At 36.9% G+C, this 25,175-nt stretch overlaps 1 protein-coding gene across 7 annotated transcripts in view; it reads right to left on the bottom strand.

Moving 5' to 3' along the window:
- The window catches only part of mtus1a (microtubule associated tumor suppressor 1a), a 33,703-nt gene that overhangs the window by 4,099 nt on the left and 4,429 nt on the right, over nt 1–25,175 (bottom strand). For 4 of the 7 annotated variants that reach the window (XR_010534838.2, XM_065271770.1, XM_065271768.2 and 1 more), the window contains exons 2-10: nt 23,390–24,968; nt 23,075–23,309; nt 20,280–20,408; nt 19,085–19,189; nt 18,179–18,292; nt 11,414–11,634; nt 6,133–6,199; nt 1,047–1,261; nt 83–188 (exon numbers count right to left, since the gene is read on the bottom strand). Coding sequence is in view for 5 of the 7 variants with exons in the window: in XM_065271770.1 (XP_065127842.1) it covers nt 83–188; nt 1,047–1,261; nt 6,133–6,199; nt 11,414–11,634; nt 18,179–18,292; nt 19,085–19,189; nt 20,280–20,408; nt 23,075–23,309; nt 23,390–24,865 (2,668 nt within the window). In the remaining 2 variants the exon portion in view is untranslated. Of the gene's footprint in view, nt 1–82; nt 189–1,023; nt 1,262–6,132; nt 6,200–11,413; nt 11,635–15,736; nt 16,132–18,178; nt 18,293–19,084; nt 19,190–20,279; nt 20,409–23,074; nt 23,310–23,389; nt 24,969–25,175 lie in introns of those variants that run through there. The other 3 variants (XR_010534844.2, XM_065271771.2, XM_065271773.2) reach the window with 3 other exon arrangements.

Raw genomic sequence — 25,175 nt, 5'->3', positions numbered from 1 at the left:
AAAGAACCTTTTTAGAAACAGGAAAGATCTATACATGTTACTGGTTAATTATACATCTTGGAATATAGAAAATAATATTTACCTTTAAAAGATTCTTCAAAGTTATTTTTAAGGCTCTCCACCTCCTCTATATGGCTGACTTCCAGTTCTTTCTTCAAAGCTTCATGTTTTGATCGCAAGTCCTCCAGCTAGAAGAGCATAAATTAAACCATTAAAGGGATAGTTACCCAAAAATGAAAATTCAGTCATCATTGACTTACTCTCATGTTATTACAAACCTGTATAAAGTTCTTAGAGTTTATCAACCGATACCAATAGCTGCTTATTCAGACTAATATCTGCTGATGGCGATACGGATAGTTTGGCGGTTACAGTATATGAACTGAATTCAGAAGGTTAAATTCGCTGAACATTCATTTATATGATGACCATTAATATTGAACATTAAACTAGTGAGGTTTCTTTACATTTTCTATACACAGAGCTCAAATTCATTGCATTTTCCTGTTCTTTTTTGATTGACAGGATATATTGACCATGGCTATCGGTTGTTTAGTGTAAAAAAATGCTTTTATCAACCAATACAGATTATTGGCCTCTATAATCGGTGCATTTCTAGTTCTGATACACAAATGAAGAAATTTTAGCAATGTTTGCGATCAGAAGCCCCATTGACTTTCCATAGTAGTAAAAAAAGAATGCTATGAAAGTGAATGGGAACTCTGATCGGTTTGGTTACAACCATTTTTCAAAATATCTTCCTCTGTGGTATCCTGTACAAAGAAATTTATAGAGGTTTATAACATGAGAGTGGGTAAATTATGACAAAATAAAAATTTTTGGGTGAGCCATCCCTTTAATTAAAAAAAAATACAGATGCAACAATAATACATTACTGCATGTAGTTAGGGAACATGTTCACAAAAATGTACTATAAAAGCATATTAAATAACACCAATCTACATAAACATCTGCAATCAAGTATATTTAATATAAAGTGTGTCAGGAAACTGAAGCGCATACGAGAATATTCCAGTCGCCCACACCTGCTGCTCCATCTGAGCTTTGCACTTGTCAGCTTCATCCTGATAGTTCTGATGGACTTTCTCCCATTCGGTGGAGTAGAAGGTCTTCAACCTCTCCTCCAGGTCAGCAAGATCCAAACGGTGCTGCTCCTGGACCTTTTGCAGAACTCCATCAAAGGCCGAACGCAGGTCCTCCTTCTCCTGCTCCAGACGCTCACAGGACTGAGCCGAACTTACTAAATAATCAGATCATATTGAATTTATTAATCTTTGAATAATCTTTGAGTATGATGACAAAAATCTCAATGTCACTAAAAGGATTAGGAAATGTAACATGGTTGGATACTCAATGCAGTGGTTTATGAAAATATTGATATGCTATATTTCACACCTCAGTGGAATAACCCTTACAAATGTGTAAAGCATTTGACATCAGGTCTTGACGACACCAGCTATGATTCATTGTGAAACTATTCTGCAATGGTTCCCAGTTGTCTCTACAGTTCTGGTACCTCTAACAGTACTGTAAATAAAGCGTCAACTGTTAGACGAAACGAGTCAAACTACTGCAGAGGGAAAGTTCTTTGTGGATTAAAAGGCTTTTGGTGCAAGTGGTGCACCGAACAAAAGTTTCTCAATCCATTAGTGTGCCGTGTCTCAATCAGAATTGAGTAAGAGAGATTTGCCTAACTCTTGTGATTTAAAACAGATGACACTATCCCAAAGCAGAGAGGACATGGGCACAATGCTGCTATGGTTTATTCCCAAACTGGCAAGCTGAATGTTACAGCTGCTTTTGTTTTTGTATTGTATGAGCAAATCATTCAGCCAATGAAGTGACCGGTGAGCCTGGTGGGACTGCTTTAAAGGGATAGTTCAGCCAAAAATGAAAATTACCCCATCATGTCATTCTCAAGGTATACGATTCTTAATTTCAGACAAACACAATCAGAGTTACATTAAAAAAATGTCATGGCAGTTACAAGATTTAAAATGGTAGTAAATGGTGCTTCTGATTTAAAGCCTGAAAAAGGCTATGCATTTAATTAGTTTAAATTAGTTTCAGGGTGCAACCGACGCACAGTCACGACATTGCATGTGCATTTTATCTACGTACAGTATACAGTAGCAGCACATGATTCACTTGCTCAATGATTCAGTATACAGGACAGAGTTAAATCATGACCGCAACAGAGCAACGCACACACACAGCAGATGTGCCAGACCCTGATCACTCTAATGGCTTGATGTATTTCATGAACCTACAGTAATTCTATTAGAGGTTAGATTTATAATGCAGAGCCCAGCACAAGGCCTATAAATAATCCAAACAATACGAGCGAAAAAGAAACAGACGATTGGGAGCGAAAGATGAATGTGCTTTCCTCTACAGAGGGACAACAGGTCACGACTCGACAGCTAAAACTGTTGTGCACATACATAAGATTTCTATCTAAACAAAGCTAATTTCAGAAACCATGTTGGACTGCTTAGTATATATAGTAGTTTAACACGTCTGGTTAAGTTAAATCATGCCTAATATTGTGCTACACTGCGGAAAAAAATATGATAAATGCCTACATAAAAGGCCACAGAAAATAACAAGGGGGAAACTAAAAGCAATGCTGTTGATGTTCTGCATACTGTACGGGATTACAGCTCAAGTCACATGTCAAGTAACAAGCAAAATTGATTAGACACAGTTCAAGCAGGTTTTGTGTGAAGACAGCAGACGCCTCATGGCCAGAAAGCAGTTGTCCTGTCTGTGTTAAAAGACACTTTTGTTTTATAAGTGAAGTCTGGGTGCGTGCCAGAAACATGGCATACTACAGTAGACACACTGAGCACTGTGTATATATTAGATTAAAAGCTGTATAGGAGTATTTGAAGCTTTCTGTAAATCGAAACCCATTTTTGTACAACTTCTTTTGTGTGGCTTATCAAGTGGGGACTGAGGAATTCGTAAGGTGGCTTAGACATGGTTAAGGTACTGGAATGTACTAATATGCTCAAGAAGTGATTATGGGTCACTTCATGACCCTGTATGTGAAAACATAGCTGATGTCATTTTTATTGGGATTTACTGTTTTTGAAATAAAATCATCCTATATAGTGTAAATAACATTCTGCAAAATAAGCTTTAATATTGACTGACAAGATCAATGCCAAAGATCAAAATCAATGATCGAAATCGCTCAATCTCATAAGGCCTGTTTTTCTCAAATAATAAAGCAGTCATGTGTAAGACTTAAATTAAAAGCTTTTTTCTCCTGTGTAAACTCAAATTTGAATTAACATTTTGTATATTCTGCTATTAAATATATTTTATATATTAAATATATTTATATATCATATTTATATGGATTCAGCCAACAAACCGGCATTTCTGAATGGCAGGAGGCCATGATTAAGCGAATATAAAGCGAAAGTATTAGATTAATGTATACGTGCTGAGAGCATTCGGTCAATAACATTATCTGATTTTGACGGAGGAGGCATTTACATGACCACTAGACTATAAAGGGACATTAGACCCTAGCATCTATCTGTACTTATCTAAAACAACAAGTACATTATGACCTTAGGGTCCTTCACATTCCAGGGGTCTTGACAGGGTGATGTCTGCAGAAGTGTCTCTTAAAGGATTAGTCAATTTTCTTTAAAGAAAATCCAGATAATTTACTCACCACCATGCCATCCAAAATGTTGATGTCTTTCTTTGTTCATTCAAGAAGAAATTATGTTTGAGGAAAACATTCCAGGATTTTTCTCATTTTAATGGACTTAAAGGACAAGTTCGGTATTTTAGACTTAAAGCCCTGTTTTCAGATTGTTTATGGTCAAATAGAATGGTTTTGACTGAAATTTCGACATTTTCGGCTGCCCTGAGAATTTTCGCTTGTTTGTGTTTCAGCTCAGACCTCTACAATGGCTTTATAGGTGCACTGGAACAATCCTTCCTAAAATGCATTAAACTTTCGTTTACAAAGACGTGAAACTCACCGAGTGGTCAGGGGTGTTCACTGGTATGCTCACACAAAAATCGCTCCAAAAGACGCATTCCAACAGGTTTTATCGTAGTTTTTACCAACTCCATTGACTGTATTAGACGTCCTTGTGAGGTACGGTATTACTCCGCGCCGGGAACTTTGTTTCTATTCTTGCAATTGGCAAAGGCGGATTAGCGCCACCTCCTGGGCTGGAGTGTTTATTATTCAAGCTCTAAGCGGAAGAATGTACGGGTGTGAGGGGTTTGGGGAAATAGGTCCACAAGTTAACAACGAATGCTAAAACAGCTGTTGGAAAGCATCTTTTGCAGCGATTTTTGTGTGAGCATATCAGTGAACACCCCTGACCACTCGGTGAGTTTCACGTCTTTGTAAACGAAAGTTTAATGCATTTTAGGAAGGATTGTTCCAGTGCACCTATAAACCCATTGTAGAGGTCTGAGCTGAAACACAAACAAGCGAAAATTCTCAGGGCAGCCGAAAATGTCGAAATTTCAGTCAAAACCATTCTATTTGACCATAAACAATCTGAAAACAGGGCTTTAAGTCTAAAATACCGAACTTGTCCTTTAAATAGTAAGCCTATTTAGAAGTGCAGATAAATTCATGACTTTGTGTAGACATATTTTATTATGAGTATTATGAGGTGGTACGCGAAATTTCTTGATTACAAATAGTCGTCCACACACACAAAAAGTTTGAAAACCCCTGATCTAGACGATCTCAAACGAGGCATTAGGGTCTTCTCTAGCTAAACGATTCTCATTTTTGGCAAGAAAAATAAAAAGTATGCACTTTTAAACCACAACTTTTCTTCCTCCGGCTGTGTGACAAGCCAGTGCGACCTCACGTAATTGCGTAATGATGTAGAAAGGTCACATGTTACATATGACACGCACATTTGCATACCATTTTGAAAAATAAACTGACACAAAAGACATTAATTAGTATCATTCATCATACAACAACGTCGGGACGGTCCTCTTTCTCCACACTTGTAAACACTGGGGCGTAGTTTCGATATGTCATCAGTGACCTCTTGACATGATGACGTATTACATGAGGTCGTGCTTGCGTGTCACACATGACCAAGAAGATGAGAAGTTGTGGTTAAAAAGTGCATATTTTTTATCTTTCTTGCAAAAAATCGTTTCGCTAGATAAGCTTATGCCTCGTTTGGGATCGTTTAGAGTCCTTTGAAACTACGATTTTAAACTGCATTAAAACTGTTAAGTGTTGGGGTCCATTAAGGTCCATTAAAATGAGAAAAATCCTGGAATGTTTTCCTCAAAAAACAAAATTTCTTCTTGACTCAACAAAGAAAGACATCAACATTTTGGATGACATGGTGGTGAGTAAATTATCTGGATTTTTTTAAGAAAGTTGACTAATACTTTAAATGATCCCTACAAGAAATGCAACTCATCCATGCATAGCAGCACAGGCAGTTCAAATGCTCTTGAGTATGTCAAAGGAAAGGGGGTGAATTAAAATACATAACCTCCAATTTTAGACAAGGCTTAAGGCTAGTCCTAGATTAATTAACACATGTTTGAGCAGTCTCAACTGAAAATAACTTAAAATATACCAGTGCCATTGATTTCTCTCAAGATATACACCAATAAAACATTTTTTTAAAGCATGTTTATAAAAGATGCATAAACATCTTAATTTAACTAAGGCCTAATCCTGGATTTAGCGAAGCCTTGTCTGTAAAACCAGGCCTAACAGTCAACAGACTAGTCACTGAACTTATTTTTCCGTTCTTTTACCCATCAAGAGTTGTATGTAAATCATTAGCTTTTAGTCACATTTAAAACAATAGTAAAGATCTGTCCAGAGTGCAAAACTTTATGCAAACTATACTTCTGTGCTATTTCATAGTAAAGATTATATAGTTTACCATTACTTGGCTGTGTTAGTGTGTTAGTCAGTGTTTTACAGCAAGAAACCAAACATGCCTCATTTAATTTGATGACTAACACCACATAACTAGTAAACAACGCATTACATTAATTACAAATGGTGACATTTTGGCATCTCTCTCCCCTCTTTCCGCATGCAGTTTAAGCAAAGTGCTTGAAAAATGACTCACTCACCCAACTCCTCACGCAAGGTGATCAGCTCCTGAGATCGTTCCTTGCGCTGCTTCATCACCTCCTCATGCTGTACGAAAACAAAGCGCAACAAATGCATCATATCACTCACAACACAGATTTCACAAGAAATCCAATCTGCCAATAAATCCATGTTGCCACATTGAAAGGCATTGCCGAGTGCAATCTAATGTCATGTTGAAATATGTTGAATTCCCTTTGCAGATATAAATTATGCATCAGGCTGTGCCTCCAAAATGTTTTTGTCAATCACAGGACAGGACTGGCAGGATATTACAGTTTTAATGCAGAATGTGTCCATTCATATTGCTGAATCATTTATATCTCAGCTGCACTTAAAGGCAAGTCAAAAACGTACTAGATACACAAGTACATACAAGTATGAAACGTGGCTTCACATAAATTTATTTCCGTCACATGATATAGAAAAAAAGCATAAAATGTTGTGCAACAGTGTAGTGACAGCTATCTGCATGTGAATAGTCACACCACTATGACTGAGCACTACGGCTTAAGTTTCAAAGAAAAACGAATGACATCAACAATGGGTTTAAACATGTTCCACATGCAACCAAGTCTGACGTATGGTGAAGGCAGTCTTAGTCTTTTAGTAAAGTGGAGGACAGCCAGCCCCACAGCTGCAGTGCTGTCAGCCTACCCGACCAACACAAAGACACTTTAAACGGCGTGTGCTCCCATCCTCACCTTCCCCCAGAGATCAATACAAACATAGGCTGAGTGACATTTAACAACCAGTTCATAACTCATCTAATTCATGAGAGAATCACAGGCGTAATACAAGAATTAAACAATTACTTAACCTCATCTCTGTGAAATAAAATGCGTGCCAAATGTATCTATACATCCTTTCTATAGGTATCCGCAGCTATCCCATTTCAAATTCCAATCTATCCCACCCTGGTCCCTGTGGAGAGGATGATGTCTTTACCCTGTGTCCAGCGCAGGGAGCATTAAGGCACACTTTGCTGCCGGAGCAGCCCATGATATTTTAATCCAGGATGAAGGACGACAGCAGCCCAGATGCATGAACTGCCTCCACCACTATCTCCTCTCTCTGCTGTCTCTCTTTCTCTACATCTGATGGACTAGTGGAATAAACCCATTGGCTGCTGCCTCATCCAACCACGTGCCTTCTCAGTGGTGAAAGGATACCGTAATGCATATAAAAGAAGGGCAATGGGGAGGAGACTACAGTGCGTTTATAAAGCTACAGTAGAGGTGAAGCAAAGAGAGCAGAACAAAAATGAAACGTCTGGCAGTCGACTGATTGAGTGGCCGTTATGAGAATAAAGTGTGCAATGACCTTCACACATGAGAGGAGATGACAGGGAAAGAGTGATTTCTTGCCTTTTCAGCACATCCCAAACAGGAAAACACACTGTATCTATTTGATAACTATACTCCACAAAATGTTACAGGCTAATATTTATATTAACTAGCAAGACAGTAACAAGAGCAACAGACCCTAGGGACAGATTAGTAGCAATAATTTGATTTAGGTTTAGAGTTGCTCCTGTGTATAGCTCAAATGGTATACCATCAGGGGCGTCAGTTTGTATTGAAAAGTGGTGGGGACAAAAAAATCAGATGAAAAGATTACAGCAGGACGGGAAAACTATATTGAATAATGGCGCATCAAAAATACTCAGCATAAAACCCTAACAATGTCGACTGCACATGTAACAGTCCCTGCAAAACCAGCTCAGTACCAAAGCATCATACTGTAGAAAACAGCAGCGCGTTAAGGCAATGATTACAATGAAATTCATTACATTATGTAAAAGAAAACGCACTATAAGCACACAACGCAACATATCTGATCCTGGACCACAAAACCAGTCGTACACTGTAAAAATTATTTTCAAGAAAAAATGTTCTTTGTATTTTTGCCTTGTTTTCAGTAAAAATGTCTAAAAATTCTTAAATTAAGATGTGTTTTCTTGATGAGCAAAATGACCTAAGAAAATAAGTCTAGTTTTTAGGCCAAAAATGCCAAATGTAAGTGATTTTGTGCATAAAACAAGCAAAAAAATCTGCCAATGGGGTAAGCAAAAAAAGCTTGAAAATTTTACTTAAACACTAAATTCAAGAAAAATTCAAGAAAAAAAATGCTTACCCCATTGGCAGATTTTTTTGCTTGTTTTATGCACAAAATCACTTAAATTTGATTTTTGCACATCAAGGAAAAGCATCTTAATTTAAGAATTTTTAGATATTTTACTAAGAATTTTTTTCTTGAAAATCTGACTTTCTTAGTATTTTTGTCTTGTTTTTAGTAGAAATATCTAAAAATTCTTAAATCAAGATGTATTTTCTTGATAAGCAAAATGACGTAAGAAAATAAGTCTAGTTTTTAGACAAAAATATACAATTTAAGTGAATTTGTGCTTAAAACAAGCAAAAATATAGAAAATTTTGCTTAAATTAAGTGTTTAGGAAAAAAGAAATCTTATTTTTAGATTTTTTTCCTCACCCCATTGGCCGATATTTTTGCTTGTTTTAAGCACAAATTCACTTAAATTGTATATTTTGCGTCTAAAAACTAGGCTTATTTTCTTAAGTCATTTTTTGCTCATCAAGAAAAAAAACTCTTAATTTAAGAATTTTTAGATATTTCCACAGAATAAGACAAAAATACTAAGTAAGAAAGTCATTTTTGCAGTGTAAGTCGCACAGGTATTTGTTTGATTTTTCAGAACATTTTAACCAAATGCTTTCAAAAAGTGGTGGGGACAAAATCAGCCATTTCAAAAAGTGGGACATGTCCCCAGCGTCCCCAGTGTAAATGACACCTATGTATACCATTGCATTAGGAGCTCAAAAGGTCATGGGTTTGAATCCTGGGAACATGCATACGTACATACTGATAAAAACCTTGTAATGCACTGCAAGACACTTTGGATAAAAAATGTCTGCCAAATATGTAAATGTAAATTCACTCTAAAGCAGCGTTTCTCAACCAGGATGCTGGGGGCCCATAGGGGCCTAAAACATTTTCAAGGGAGCCTCACTGACTTAAAATGATTCAAAGACAAAACTAAAGCTGAAACAAACAACATCCGTCTTGTCACCTTAAGCTCAAATAAAAAATTTTTTCGATAGAAATTGGAATTGGGGGGGGACTTCATTTATTGTTGTGGGCAATAGGGGATCCTTGAAAAAAAATTGTTGAGAACCACTGCTCCAAAGTAAACATACTAACACTTATTGGCTTTTTAAAATAAATATCAAAGCCATTAACACTAATTAGGTGCTATTGACAGTCACAAGACAAGAACATAGATTAGTAACATGGCCAACAATACAAAATTCAATCCAATGTTGGTCCTGATTTGACATCTAATATTTGCAATCTATTGAATTAACATCAATACGAATAAAGTCATACTGTCTGTACTATGTTATATCAAAAAATTCACACTTAACAGATTTGATTCCCAAGGGAACACATACACTGAATCTAAAACCATTATCCATATTGATAACCAAGGATATTGATGCGTACATTTTTTACAACAATTCTTTTTATTATTATTGATACTGCGTAAATAAAAAGCATGTGTGGCCTATTGTAGTGAAATTATGGCAATGCTCAGTAACAGTGGTGACAGCTCATTGCAAACAAGTAATATAGAGCAGCCCTCCCTCCCCCTTCTTTCTATGCATGTGCGTGTAACCATATCAAGACAGCAGCTGCTTAATTCTCACAGGGGCATGGTAAAGCAAAGCCTCCTATTCTTGAGCTAATAAATGCTTAACAAATTCCTATACAGGACTCAGATGAGACTATGAGTCCATATTGTTTTTGAAACTATGTTCAATAAGTCCATTTTTTTTACCTTAGAATACAATTTCTACTGTACCTAAAAGAAACGAGTATATGTACGGTAAAATGACAATACTGTAAACATCTTCACCCACATATTTTGAAAAAATACTTAGTATATAGTAAAAGTAATTATTCATGTCAGTTGCTTCGTATTCTGTTTATCTCTGTCAATAAAATGATGATGTTATTCATGGATGAGTGGGAAATCTAAAACTGCACATTGCTATCAAGGAAAGTGGTATTGATTTTAAGAGCCTTAAACTAAGTTACTGCCATAATAATTAAGTGCTTGCACGTATGGATCAAGACTCTAAAAAGCTGCATATATTGAAAACTTGGTCTTTTTCCAGCTTCTGTAGAAGCAGCTTACACTATGCAGTGCAGATTTATTTTTTACATCAAATAAACTACGCAGCAGCACAAATCCAATTCTTTACTTTCTATGCGTTATTCAGATATATACAGTAACTGCAAATATCTGCTATTTTCATTTTCGCATGGCTTTCCCATGACAACTTCGTTTAACAGGTCAGAGACTACAAGACTGTAAATAAACATGGTCGCCAAATGTGTATGACTTCATATTATGGTTAAAATTAGAAAGCTTACAGTATTTCTGTCCCGAGACTGGAATAGGTGGAGATATTGTATGCAACTCTAGTCTGAATGGGACATTACTAGTTACTCCAGTATATCTGTTATAAGTATGGCATAACTGAAATAAGGCCAGTTGCACTAAACAAAGCTGTTCAACCAACAAAACAAACATTAGGCTTAAACAAAGCTGCTTAACACTACCTGCCCGCTAACATAAACATATATAAAGAACACTAGGTAGGTGTGTTGAAATGGTACAGCAGCGTTGATTCTGCAAAATCGTGTCACGCGCTATTGGGAATCCCAAACCAACCCTAAGCCTACTCCCGAAAGCAAAAAGTAATGAAGTTATGAAGAATGATGTTTATAATTGTGAATATCAACTTAGTGAAACTTCCCTCTTATTAAAATCCATTCTTATAAGCCACATGGATACTCTAGAGCATTAAAATATTTAGTACATTAATATAGCATTAATAATATAGACTGCATTAATCCATGTGTTGATCAGTAAAACAACATTGAACATCACATATCCAATCAGAATTTGTGATTCGGTCTGTAAGAACCCAGCTAGAGTCAATTTTTGTGATTTAGTGGTTTTCTGCATAACATCATCCTACATTAAGTACAAATTGTGAAAATATCACCTTGATCTCTTTTATATCGACCAAGCTAAGACTATGTTAAAAATTTAAATCAATGTGAAATCAATCATTGAAAGCAAACTTTTAATCTCATAGCATAAAGGCTTTAGCTTGGATTTCATAAACAGAATAAGTCAGTGCTGTCCCTTTATAATAACATAATACTTACCTCTACATATAGGTGCTTTATGACCACAGCAACAGCCTCAAACCTGCGGTTATTCGATCGGACTGTGTTTTCCAGCTGTTGAATGGTCTGGTTCTTCTTCTCACAAAGAGCTTTGTAGTACTCCACACTCCTAGACTTGCTCTCTGGTGGTACCAGATCTGGCTGGCCGTTTGTTGGAGGTTGCAGGTTTCGTGAAGCCGTCCTTGATTTGTTCTTGTCAACTGTAAGAGAACATGCGTTCAGTGTTGTGACCACATTCAGCATCATTTTCCGTGGATGTGCTTTCACGGTTCATAGATGGATCTCAGATGAGAATTGCAACAGACACCGAGCCAAGACCCAAAAGAGTCTGCATCATACTAATGTGACACATTGACAATCTGTACACAGAGATCCTGGATATGATCCACAAAGCATATAGCACTTCAAGGTCGACAAACCAACCGTGCCAGCAAATGCACCTCTGAACGGATAAGAGTTCAGCCATCAAAATACTTTCCCCTCTGCAGATCCATCCATCAGAGGCCTCTTATTTTAGCAGGGCTATGCCACTGTGGGTTTCATTTACATCATCTTATAAATATAACACCAGGGTACAATCGTGGCATGAATCCTTCTAACAAATTGTCCCATTGCCATTGGTGAAAAAGAACCTGAAGTAACAGTTTAAGTAAGATTAACACTTCTGAAGGTTGCGTAGCCCTTATGTGGGTATTATGGATTTATACATTACTCAGTATATGATCATTTTACAATGGCAACACCTTTAGTCTCAATGTTGTTAATGTAGCTTGTTCTAGTGGGGTTATTACATAACAGCCATTTGCAAGAAGCCTTGGACATTTCTGAAATACCAGCTGTAATAGGACAGGGGTGGGACCACAAACCCCATGAAGCCGTTCTCTTCATTTCAACCAACAGATTTACGGCTTTAGGCTCTTATCTGCAAAGTCATTCAAAAGGGGAACAACGGTAACAATAAAAAAAAACTGAAAACCACAACAAACAAAAGTAGATTTAACATGCAGACATTTTATAAGTGTTTTAAAATAAATTGCTATTCATTTCTTATTTTAAAAACACTCAAGAGTCTCAGCCTTGTTTGAAACCGGCAACTTGAACTTCTCAAAATCCCGTTGCTACAGGTAAAATAAATATGAGTAACACAGAATTTATGGTTTTCAGTATATTAGATCATGCATTAAATGAAAATGTTAAAGACGTAATGATCAGGATTTTCTCTATTACAATTTAACAAAATGTATACATGTGTACATGATTAGAAATTCAGACTGCTTTGGTCTTTTTAAGGACCAACTGAGCAATAAGGGTGTAAACACTCAGTGTTTTGGAAACCAACCATGTTAGGAACTTGATCCAAATATCAATAAAAGATTTCCAATAGCCATTGTCTGGAATTTGCCTTTACATTTAGGATTGATTACGCTGCAGAAAACTGACCTTTCACTATATAATGTATGCAGTGTGCTTATATAAACCATAAATGCTCTTCCTATTCAACATCCTGCTACGCCTTTCAAGACAAAAACCTCCAAGTCTGTTAGCTCACTGCAACCACCCATTAAATAAACACAACCGTTTAGCTTCTCGCATGGAAAGGAGGAATTAGAAAACACACTCCTATTCAAATTAACTTCTAAGTATTTTTAAAGTCTTATAAAAGGGGTTGATATAGGACTTTAAATTTGGTCAATTGTCCTTGACTCGGTTTGTGCAGAGATTTGCTGGCATGATATTTCATGAGCTAATGACTAATGTAATGTAATGTTAAAGTAATCCAGACTGGCTTTTCAAATAAACAGTCATGGGGCAGACACTACTGTACATATTACTCAACTGGTGTATTTAAAGCACAGTATAAATCTGGATTTAAAGCTGCAGTGCAAAACTTTTGACTCTTATCACCTTCTTGGTTTGAAACATAAAATTGCACATTACTTTGCACATTTATTTATTTGTGAAGTTAAATGACCTCAAACCTGACTTTTTACACAAACTCATACCAGACACCTCATCTTATAAACGACAAAAAATTAAAGTGCATATAAGAATATGTTTTGCAGTCTCTTTAATTTTACAAATTGGTTTAATTACTTTCAGAATAAGTAGTGCATTTCTAAAAAGCAAAACTGAGGTTGGCCTCAAGTGGCATATTATAAAAGCAGAGATTTTGCATGATTTAAACCATAAGGTTTCATTATAGAGTAAACATTTGTGTGGTTCCCTCTGCTGGTCAACTTTAGCTAAGAACATTCTGCAGGCATGGAGTGTTGAATATTAACTGGTTGATTATAGTTATGCTCTTAAAAGGGAAAATTAATCAAAATTGGTCATTAAATATTGTGTGCCTTATTACTAATTCGGACTACGGTATGCAAATGAAACTGAACACGTCCAGCTCATATGTTCAAGTCAAGCAACAGTGTCTTGTTTTTGTAATACCATCAGTTACCGCCAGAGGTCCCTTTATAGGCAACAAACGTACAGTACTATAATATGCAATTTCTTTGCTTTTAGAACTTTTAAAGAAATTATTCATCTTCAATTAGATTTTTGTAGACAGACTTGCCTTAATCAGAAACAAAAACCTGCATCCAGAAATTAATAATTCAATTTTAACTTAGACACCTGAATTATTTAGTCTTTTGAGAAGCAGATATGTGCCCAATGTAAGCGAACACTTCATCTTAGTCAGTACTGCTGTTTCTTCAATGGCTAAGAAAACCACCATGTATTGTATAGTCCAAGTAAACCTGACATCTCAATTTTTGATAAGCCATAATCCAAGTAAACCTGACATCTCAATTTTTGATAAGCCATAATGTCATAAACACCAAATCCTAATAAAAAATTATATATACACACACACACTTTTTTTTTTTGCCTCTGTACTCTGCTTAATGACCATTTTGTTTAATCCAAAAGATAAATCTGAGCCATTATTACCCTCTCTTGCTAAAAAGAAAAGGGGTATGAGATTCATACCGTACACTGGATGTGTTAATTTATTGCACAATTTTTGTGTAATGCTATTTAACAAATGATGTGTCAAAATATATAAAAGTGACAACACCAGATGTGTCTATTTGTGCATTTAATGTTGTCCCAAAATTAACGCTGTTGTTTTTAACGAATCCATTTTTAGAGTCTACATTATTGATGCTCCTTTATGTCCTGCCTTTTTGAAACGCGTTGATTTTTAAAAAGCTTGTCGTTCTGAAAAGCATTGCGTGTTCTGACTGGACAGCTGTCTCAGTGCATTGTGATTGGCCATACCAAGTGTGTGACAGAAATGTTACTGCCATTATCATATTTTAAATATCAGCCCTTAAAATCACAGCATCCCTGTGAAATGGCAGCGGCAACAATACTACAGCAACAACAAACCTTTGTTTCTGCATATACATTTGGGTGGTGTTATGCAAAACGTCCCACACAGTGACGTAGATATCTGGGGGTGTGTTCAAATGAGGCATTTTCAGAAGGTGTGGATGAGCCTTCACTTTATGGTTTGAGACTTATCTTGCAACTTATTAAAATTATATTATGCTTACAGGAATGCTATGATAATAGATAATGATACAAATTAACTCAAATTCGTATCCTTTTAAAAAGGTACTAGTTAAAGTATGCAACAGCTTTAAAAATATCACTCAAAGTTGTCAATACAGCTATATTTGCATCTGATATGCATTTATATTTAGAGGGATATTTTAACAGGTGAAACCTTACCCAAGGACCTGTTCATAAATCACAGTATCTGGACTATTTTTGATCCAAATGTTATGGACATGAAATAAATATGATCTCCTCCATGATTATGAGTCCTTATTTGGCCAAATAATAAACGAAAGAGTTCTGTCACAAATATCCCTACTCAGCATATTTAATGAGAATTTAGCTTGACAAAATGTTTACAAGATATCTATCCTCCAAGTCGGAGTCAACTCCCAAAATAACCTTTGAAACAGGAGAATCAGGTTCCTGTCAAATAATGATAAGGAAAATATGAACTTACTGAACCTACTAGCTAAGTGACTCAAGCAGTTTAATTGTAATAACCCTAAATGTGGCAGAAATACACATTACTCCTAAAAAGATCTCAGGCTCTATTTGTGGATCAAAATTAGATGTCTACTGGAGTATACAGCATGTAAATATCCAACACTCTCTGGCACGGAGATAAACATAAACAGTCTAAAGATAGCACCAACTCCACATGACCAAAGACGGCACCTGACAGCCATGCAGAAGGACTCTAAAGCATCCGTGCAAAATGAAAGAAAAGTCACAAAAACAGACCTGCGTGAAACCCCACGGTGCTCTTGCATCCCGACAGACGCTGAAGGTTTCTGAGTAATCCTTTAGCTGTCAGCCTCACATGAATAACTGACAGAGAAAATTTAGAAGAGAAAAACATCTTGCAAAAAAGGCGGCAACTCTTCAGAAGCAAAACAAACAGCAGAGAGAGTCAAAGTAGAATAAAAAACACCTGCCAAACAAAAAGGCAAAGATTGTGGTAAAGCAAGGGAGAAAAGATCCTTGGGGCTTCCTGTCACACTTTAGTCAAATCAACTAAACAAACATATAGATTAAAAAAAGAGAAGGGGCTTTTGACAAGATGACCCCAAAGACAAATGAGGCAGAGCAGAAAGCATTAATCCACCGATTTGAGCTCTCAGCATCTCCTGCTCTCCGCTTGCTGGCTGCTAAGGAGGTGCAGGATGCTGGGAGGGAGGAGAGGGGAGGTGCTTGAAGGAGTAAATGGCAGAACAGGGGTGGGTGGGCTGTAATACAGAATCTCTTCTAGCTTTCTTCTTCTTCATACATGGGGGAGGGTTAAAAATGGTGTGAGTGAATGCAACAATTCACATTATGATGTGACACTTAACATATAAACGTATTATATTAACAAATTGATATTATGGAAAAGATTACTTGAGGCAAAAATTAGCAATTTATTTGCCCCAAGTAGTAAAACCCCTGTAAACCTTTGTATCTCAAGCCATAACATGGCCGGAAACGTTTTATTTTTAATTTTTTGTGAGCACCGAGCTCGGCCAAGCTACCACAGAAACAAACGGCCGAACACCAGCCTACAAGGCTAGCAAGATCCCACAACACAAAACAAGCACCACAGTGAAGATATAATTTCATTTATAAAATGCAATCATGTTTGAGATGCTGCTGGCTGCAGAAAGCAACACATTCCTGCAGAGCTCAGGCTGTAGTCCAAACAATAAAGACATGGATATTTAAAACCAATAAAAAAAAACAACTGCACTGATTATATGCAAGGTTAATTGCTGGCTCGTATTGCCTGGTTTAACAAATCTAAATGAGGAATAAACATTACAAGGTGGAAAAAAGCAGGGAGTAATATGGATGTTTTGTTTGCTGTAAAATGAAATCAAAATGCTTACTTTACGTTAACCATGATGGATTGCATGATGGGCTTTTTGTTGTGCTATAGTCACAATTTTTTTTATTTATGTGTGTCCATGGCATGAAAATCAGCTTTAGAAATAGTTTTTTAAAACTTTGGTGTTTGTGTCATTTTATGTATTGTTTTCGCTTTTTTTTCTATTTTTAAATCATTTTGACTTGGGGTTAGGGTTAGGATGTACTTTTATGTATTGGTTTCTAAATGTTTTTCTTTCGCTTTTAAAACCATTCTCGCTGGAGTTGGGGTTTGGGTTAGTATGTCTAAAAATGTAACCAAGTGATTTAAACCCCAGCCCAAGCAACAATGGTAAGAAAATAAGAAAAAACAAAGAGAAAACAATACATAAAATTAAACAAGAAAGAAAGTTGTGCAATGGACACAAAAACGATGTGTGCGAGTGACACGACAAAGCTGAATTTCTAAAATTTTTCGTGACTATAACACAACTTTCCAGATCAGTCTAGGTTTTTTCACACTGCGCTTAACCTCAATTTTTTTGTCATTATAAACCCTGATTTTAACCCTGGGTTAAAGAACATAACACTTTTTAAATGCAGGGTTGTCGCCAAAATTTACTTTGCACGCTGTGTAATGGTTTTGTTTAACCATTTGAGGGAAACAAGAAAAATACTGGTCAAAGGTGATGAAAAACGAACTGTAATAACAATACACCCCAGGAGCTAATAAAGATTTGCATGGCAACCTATTTTATCACTGATGCAGAAGTGCGAGGCAATTAAAAGTTATTTAAAGGTGCACTGTGCATTTCTGTCAAGAGATCCTCCTAAAAGTTACAATGTAATATACCCATAACTATTTTTAGTGTGAAACAGATAACCCAAGATTCCATTAATCTAGGGTTTAGAATAACCCGGGGGTTAACTATTTTAAGTGTGTAAAGCACTATGTGAAACAATCTAAAGGTGTAACAATAACACTATAATACACTGAAATCATAGATCAGTGCAATGGCATGCCAAAAAGACACACAATGCCTGAAACCAAATACCTGAAATCGTTTAGATTTACACATACAGCACACAAAGACTTAAATCTCCAACTTAATCTCTTAAAGGAATGTAAAGGTTGTTCCTAGAGTATTTAAAGGTGGCAAAAAAGCACACATCACATCACACGATCATATATTTTTTGATCTTTAGAGGAAGAGCTTTTAAGCAACACTGCTGCACTTAGTTATGAGGACCTGAACGTTAATAAGTTAATGTGAAATAATCATTAATATTCATTTAAAATAGTTACAGTATAGCCTGAAAGTGAAAATTATGTTGAGGATTTACCAGTTGGAGTAGCAGCAGGTCTCACAGACCGGGGTGTGTTTGGCATTTTCAGAGGACTGATTGAAGGCCTCGAACATTTTGAGGATGTTGAAGATGTGTTCTTGCATCCTGCACCTACACAAGTGAAAAGATGTTTCACTTTAAAAATTTTGGTAATCGAACCCTTTTGTAGTTATAATTTACTGCACATTTTTACATGTTTGTATAACCTATGGCTATATGAAATTTGTTAAATTATTCAATGCGAACACCAAAATGTGAACTCGCAATGTGACCTCTTCAAGTGTTGCAACATTAACAACAGATATTATTTATTTTACTCAAAAAACAGCAAAGTCTCACAGGTTTCAGGACCATAACTGAACATATTATTATCTAATGTAAACAAATGCTAACTTAGTCTCCCTGTAGTCGATAATTTTATCACTTAAAACTCATCTTTGAGCATCATACTAGCAAGTTTCTCCTGTGACTGTAATTTCTACATGCTTTAAAACTACTTTCCTTATTTAGTATATACAATCAATGGATATTCTTCTTTCTTTCCTTTAAATGCCATACCAGCCTCTAAGGCTATATTCATGTATTCATATTCAATCAATAAAGTGTATTTAAATAAAGGAATACTAGAAAAGATGTTTAAAATTTCCTCTAGAAATCTTAGAACCAATGAACATTCAAATAACCATCCGACTCTCAATCACAAAGCTCAAACCATAGTTATGAATGTGAATTAGTCCCGCCTCCACACTTTTGTACACGTAAATAGATGCTATTTCGGTTGTTTCAGACACATTACTGCCAAGTCTGGTTTCACAATGCATAAATAAACTGCACTTAGCTGCATCTGAGGTTCAGATTAAAGCTCAGAATCTGTGTTTGTGCTATTAAAGGCTTGACTCATACCTGATGTTACACCTTTGGCAGAAGGACTCTGCAGTTTGCTTCTTAACAACATGGCCCGGTTAGATGAAGGTATACTCGAGGCTCCCACAGAGGACTCTGGGTGCTCTGAAACAAAAGATACAAATTAACTATCTTTAGTGGTTTCGGGGTCATGTTTAATTATTTGATCATCAATAACACTATGAAAGTCTTCCAGTTTTTACTGTACCATGAAAAGGAATACCTCAACTTTACGTGCAAAAAAGGTTAGTTGCGGAAATCCATTTATATTTACATTCAGTCATTTAGCAGAGGTTTTTATCCAAATCTAAACATGAAGGATCTCCACTTACTTTTCCATAACAGTGTCTTAGACTTTCTGTGAAAAGCAGCCAACAAAGGAACGACACAAAAGCGATATGATCCAATAAGGAGGCATGTCAAAAGAGTCGCATCAAACTGAGCGCAAGAAATTGGATGGTGATTCAGAGTGGAATTGGAAAATACCAACTCTGAGAATTCAGTCAATGTGCCTCTCTGTGCAGACATGACCTTCCACAGCAAGTTAAACATAATAAAGAAAAAATACAACATCCTGATAGATCCTCATCATTTCATGTGCACTGCTTTCTCATTATGCCTCCATGTGAACTGAGATGGAACAAATCTGACTCGCAGACATCTGTGCAAATGTACAACCTCACCCATACAACAACAAGCCCAACAACCAATGAGAGAAGACCATTGAAAAAATAAATGAGAATCACGGTTTAGACTAATAAAACTGGACTATTTTCATATGTCTGCCCATCTAATGGATTTTGTTTCATATAAAATCACTGCAGTCTTTAAGCAGTACTTAAATAAAAAAAAAACAGATTTACTTGATAATTTGGAAGAGATTTAATGCTGGGATTTGAGATTTTGGGATTTAGGGCAACACTGACCTACTGTGGCAGGGAATGTGGGTCAAGCTGCATGAGGGTTGATCCTAGCCAAAGTAACCAATTTCCATGTTTTTAAACCCTACACTAGGCAAGTATAACACTTCTCAGGACAGTCAAATGTGTTCTACAGGACAAAACACACACTTATTTTATGCAAAAGCTACTAATACAGTAATGAGGTTCAGAAAATATTTTTGCAAGTATGGGAACCATTTAATTTGTCCAAACAAGGCAGGATCATTTTTTGGGGTAATCTGCAGGAATCTCACCTTGCTTAAGATATCCATTTGCCCGAGAAGCGTTGGAGCTTTTAGGCTGCGTTTTGGGTTTTATGGGCAGTTTGGAGGCTGATGGTGTTAGTGTCGCTGTAGATTGGGTGGGTCTAGACTGAGCTCTTCCTGAAACAGGTCAAATAGATTTTGTGAACAAGTGACAAACAATAAATCCATTATTTTGGGTTGCAATGATTTACAAGCATAGCATAAAAAAAAAAAAAATTGACTTGGCAGTTGGCACAGAAGGTTTATTAATGGGTGGTTTTCCAGACACGGTTTAGATTAAGCCAGGACAGGCCCTATAGGGATGTCCCGATCCCACTTTTTAATTTCCGATCCGATCCCAGAATTTCCGTATATCAGCCGATACAGATATCTGCCCGATACTTTTGTAATTAAATGTGTATAGTGCTTTCTGCGACATCTAGTATCATTTTAAATGTTAAAATCAAATTAAAAATGATTTACAAGTTACAGGAAACATTAGTAAATATTAATCATGACAGTGTTTAGGAGCACATATAATGGGTACGTTTGATCAATTGAGCATGAATAGATGCATCATGTGCTCAGCACAAAGTGAATTGCATCCATCCAACAGCTTACTGAGACTTTATAAAATCAGATCTTTAAAATAGCCATCAGTTATCTTGTGTGCGTGTGTGAATGTTTCATCCGTCCGCTTCACCAGTGGATTATTAACTCAGTTTGCGAGTAAGTTACAGTGTTTCTGTAAACTTAAAGATCCTTAAATTGTGTTTGTTCCTTCACTTGAAGCTATTGAGTGTATTAAAAAGACTTTGAATATAGTGCATAAAACGTTTATGGTGCTTTTATAATACGTTGTCCTTTGAATAGCTTGTCAGTAACAACCATGTCTAACGCACATATCGGAATTGGATCAGTCATGTTGTCGGTCCTCGATCTGATGTCCGATCCAGCCAAAATGCCCGGATCGGACCCGATACCAATCCAGCATATCGGATTGGGACATCCCTAGTTATAGAAGGACATTTATGTAGTTTTTACAAACAGACTTTACAAAAACATTACTGGTGAGCATCTTAATTGAAAATTGCTGAGGCCGGCGGGTTTCTGCGCTGCAGGCAAGCGGACTTTATCTGTTTGTAGGGATGCACCAAATATTCGGCCGCCGAAAACGGCCCAAAAGAGCATTTTCGGTTTTCGGCCGAAAGACATTTATCACCGAAACAATACGGCCGAAATGTTGTGATGACGCAAACAGGAACCGCAACCTGCACGTGCTTGTCTGAAGCAACATGTATGCGGTGTGGATGTATTTAACCGCAAAAAACATGCGGTTGAATGTGTACGGTCCAGAGGTGATCACAGTATGACCTTCAAAGATCAGAACTCTTGGCGTGTAAACTAAAGAGAGAGTTGCGCAAATGTCTCTCATACTGTAGTCCATTAACATACATTTGCCGAATAAAGCAATGAAAAAAAAAGTAACGTTTTTATGCTGTGCTGTTTGGAATTTGCCCTCGGTCTCTGTGTGCGCGTGCATTTAAGTGCCCTCAATAGTGCACACACGAGTGAGACGCAAACAATCGAAAATAAAATATTTCTATTATTGAATGGCAGGACACACAAACAAAATTATCTCCACAGTATTCTTTTTATAATTAAAACATTTGTTTGTGTCTTAAATGTATGTATAGATTACAGTCAGAAACAAGTCTGAGCTTATTTGGTCTTAAAGAGACAGTACCCTCAATCAACCTACTTAAGTCTGTGTCATTAATGTTAATCAAACAACCCAAGACAATTCTGTAGCTCTTATAATAATAATAATAATAATAATAATACATTTATACAAAGACAGTGTTACAACTCATTTAATTCGATTTCTGTACCTAATGCTAATGTTACCCCTTATTAATGTGCAACTTTGTTCTTTTTATAAATGTTTGTAATTTCTTTATTTGTTATTGGATTTTCCCCACCCCCTTTTTGCTGATCTAAAAAATAATCCAATCCGTGCCTCAAAAAGTTTTGTTGATCTGTGTCACACCCCTAGTAAAGTTAGTACACAGTGATAGCCATAAATGCATTTGTACTAATAATTGGCATAATAATTTATTTCGGTATTTCGGTTTCAGTTTATCGACCTTGGTTTCCTCTTTTTCAGTTTCGGACAAGAATTTTCTTTCGGTGCATCCCTATCTGTTTGTTTTTGAATCATGCATGTTAACATTACTGATGTTATATGCCGGTCTGCATAGCTCAACACAACATCAAACACGCACCAAGTCTTTACTACCACAGGCGCTTGTAATGCTAACATGACATCCAAATGCCGCCATAACTACAAATAAATAAATAAATAAACCCACATGATCATAGTTTTTTGTTATCGATCATCGATGCCACGTTTGAGTACTCGATTGCCATCCCTAGTAACTACAATGCAGATTGTATTCTTCCTTGGTCTATGAACTCAATCTATGTTTTTACTAAAGAAAAATCTTTCACCATTATGTACAGTGCATTATGCATTCAGATTAACATTTTTATCAAATACTGCACATTTTCCACAATATAAATAAATGCTAGGGCTGCAAAAAGTATCTAAATTATCGAATTACTGCAGATGTGCTTCTTACAATGGTTTGCAATAACTGAAAACTTTGAGGTAGTAAAAACAACAATCACTCAAGATTCACACCTTAATTAGGTAATCAGAAAAGCAACACTAACAAGTGTAAAACAAACTAGCACGATGTAGAAAACCAAACCAAACTCTGCTATGTGTAATGCACTTTTACCATCAGATGTGCAGAGTTGAACTCTAGGTGAAGGCATGTCAGAGTTATTGCTTTCATCTTTTCCTACCACCCCAAGTTTGAGCTTTGACACAGCCGAGAGCGGAGGCCGAAGGTTTGCAGCTGGAACCCGAGCACCAGAGGCTCCTACTTTCCTGGCTGGGGATGGATGAGGGCCAAGCTTGCTTTTGCTCCATTCACAAATTGGTGTTTCTGCAGACGACTTGGCAGACACCGCCTGCAAGAGAAACTCAGTTTTAGTGACTCAGCTACAACTGAAAATACGGTTTCAATTCAATTGAATGTATATACACTCACCAAGACACTGGATTTCAGATTTTTCCCACGAGCCTTCAGTGACTCATTCCCTTGCGTATCTTCTTTTGAAGACTCAGATCCATCTGGAGTTTTGATTATTCCAGTCTGATTCTGAGAACTTCCTTTAAATAAAGCCTTTGGTGTGGCTAACCTGTTTAAGATCCCATTCACCCGTGGATTCTTTTCTTGAGATCCATCTTTAGCAGTTTTGAAAGACGTAGCACTTTCAGACCATCGCCGGGGACGAAATTTTGAGGCAGGACCATTTTCTTGGCAAGTGGATGAGCGGGTTCTTTTAGCCGCATTGGAACTCTTTACAGTTTGGGATGGGGTGTAAGAGGTACTGTTTACTGCAGAAGTGGACTTATTAGGAGTTGACTTGCGAGCATCAGAGTTCTCCATAGTCTGGATTTCATTGCCTTGAAGGACGTTGCTTGAAGCCTTTGAATTCTGTGTAAGTGATGTCTTAAAGTTGGTGGCCCTTGACATAATTTTAGACTTTATGTTACCGAAGTTAGGTTTGGGAAATTTTTTAACATCTCCCTTGTTGGTTTTGCAAGCTGCCATCAATGACTTGGGTTTTTGAGGAGCAGCACCTTGCTGCTTATTGATGACTTGAGCCATCGGGCTCACTGAATCACCTTTATTTTTTTCAAGAGGCGAGTCAGAAAGAGGTGGAAGACAAAATGTTTTATTACTAAGAGACTGAACTGGAGTTGAGGTTTGAGCATTGCCACTGAGGTCTAAATCCTCAGAAGCCATAAGGAGAATCGTTTTTCCATCAACTGGAGTTGAGTGATTAGATCCACCTGTGTTGCAAGACAACTTTTGCACATTTTTACTTGAATTCTGATGAATGGGTGTGACACATTCATGCTTTCCAACACTCAGGAGACGAGCCTTTTCTTCCGTCTCTCCTTGAGAGTCAGAGAGACATGATGGCATTTGAATCAAATTTTCCTCTATGAGAAAGGTCTGATTGCATGAAGGTAGAATGTAGGTACACTCCAAGCCTTGATACTTGGGCTCATTTGACACCTTAGCTGAATGTTCTCCTTGAAGGCCCTCGCAGACATCAGGTAACATCCCAGACAGCACACCAACGTCAGGGGATATCTCCAAGGAGGTCTTGGACTCCCCAAGCAGTGAAACGCTAAGTGGCTGGTCAGTCTCGTGCAAGATAAAGCTGCTTCCCCTCATTACCATCTCACTAGAACTCACGGAGCAGCTGTTCTCACTGGAAGAGGTCTTTTCTTTATCGGTGCACATAAAGGTGTCGAAACAAATGGTCTTTAAGGTTCTTTTAGATGTAGCTTCCTCCATTTCTACATCAGCAGGACTGTCTGAACCATCATAACTCCAACTGCTAGAGCTCTGCACTGAATCCGGGGAGTCCTCACTAGGGCAAGTAATCTTATTGCCATTTTTGTCCTCAATAGAGAAAGTAAGATTCATAGCCTTATGCATGGTTTCCATGCCCTTGCTGCTCTCAACAGTATTCACATCAGTATTGTCTGAACTTCATTTGGTTAAGATTTGAGTGAAGGCCTTTATTCAAGCTGATTCAGAGTAATTCTTCCTGCAAGAACAAAAGAAATGTTTCAAACACGCATGGAGAAATTTGAAACCATCCCCTAAATCTCTAGACTACATTATGAAGCATTATAAAAGGACATAGGAGTGACTACTTGTCAATCCTGTTGTGTTGTTGGCTGAAAAAGCAATGCCTGCTTTTTGTGGTAATGTTACATAATCCACTGACCAACTTCTAAGCGTCATAAGGAAC

This window comes from Paramisgurnus dabryanus, chromosome 16 (assembly GCF_030506205.2).
Source record: "Paramisgurnus dabryanus chromosome 16, PD_genome_1.1, whole genome shotgun sequence".
Taxonomy (NCBI): domain Eukaryota; kingdom Metazoa; phylum Chordata; class Actinopteri; order Cypriniformes; family Cobitidae; genus Paramisgurnus; species Paramisgurnus dabryanus.
Note: the sequence above shows the minus strand (reverse complement) of the source record. Positions and strands in the feature narration are given on the sequence as shown.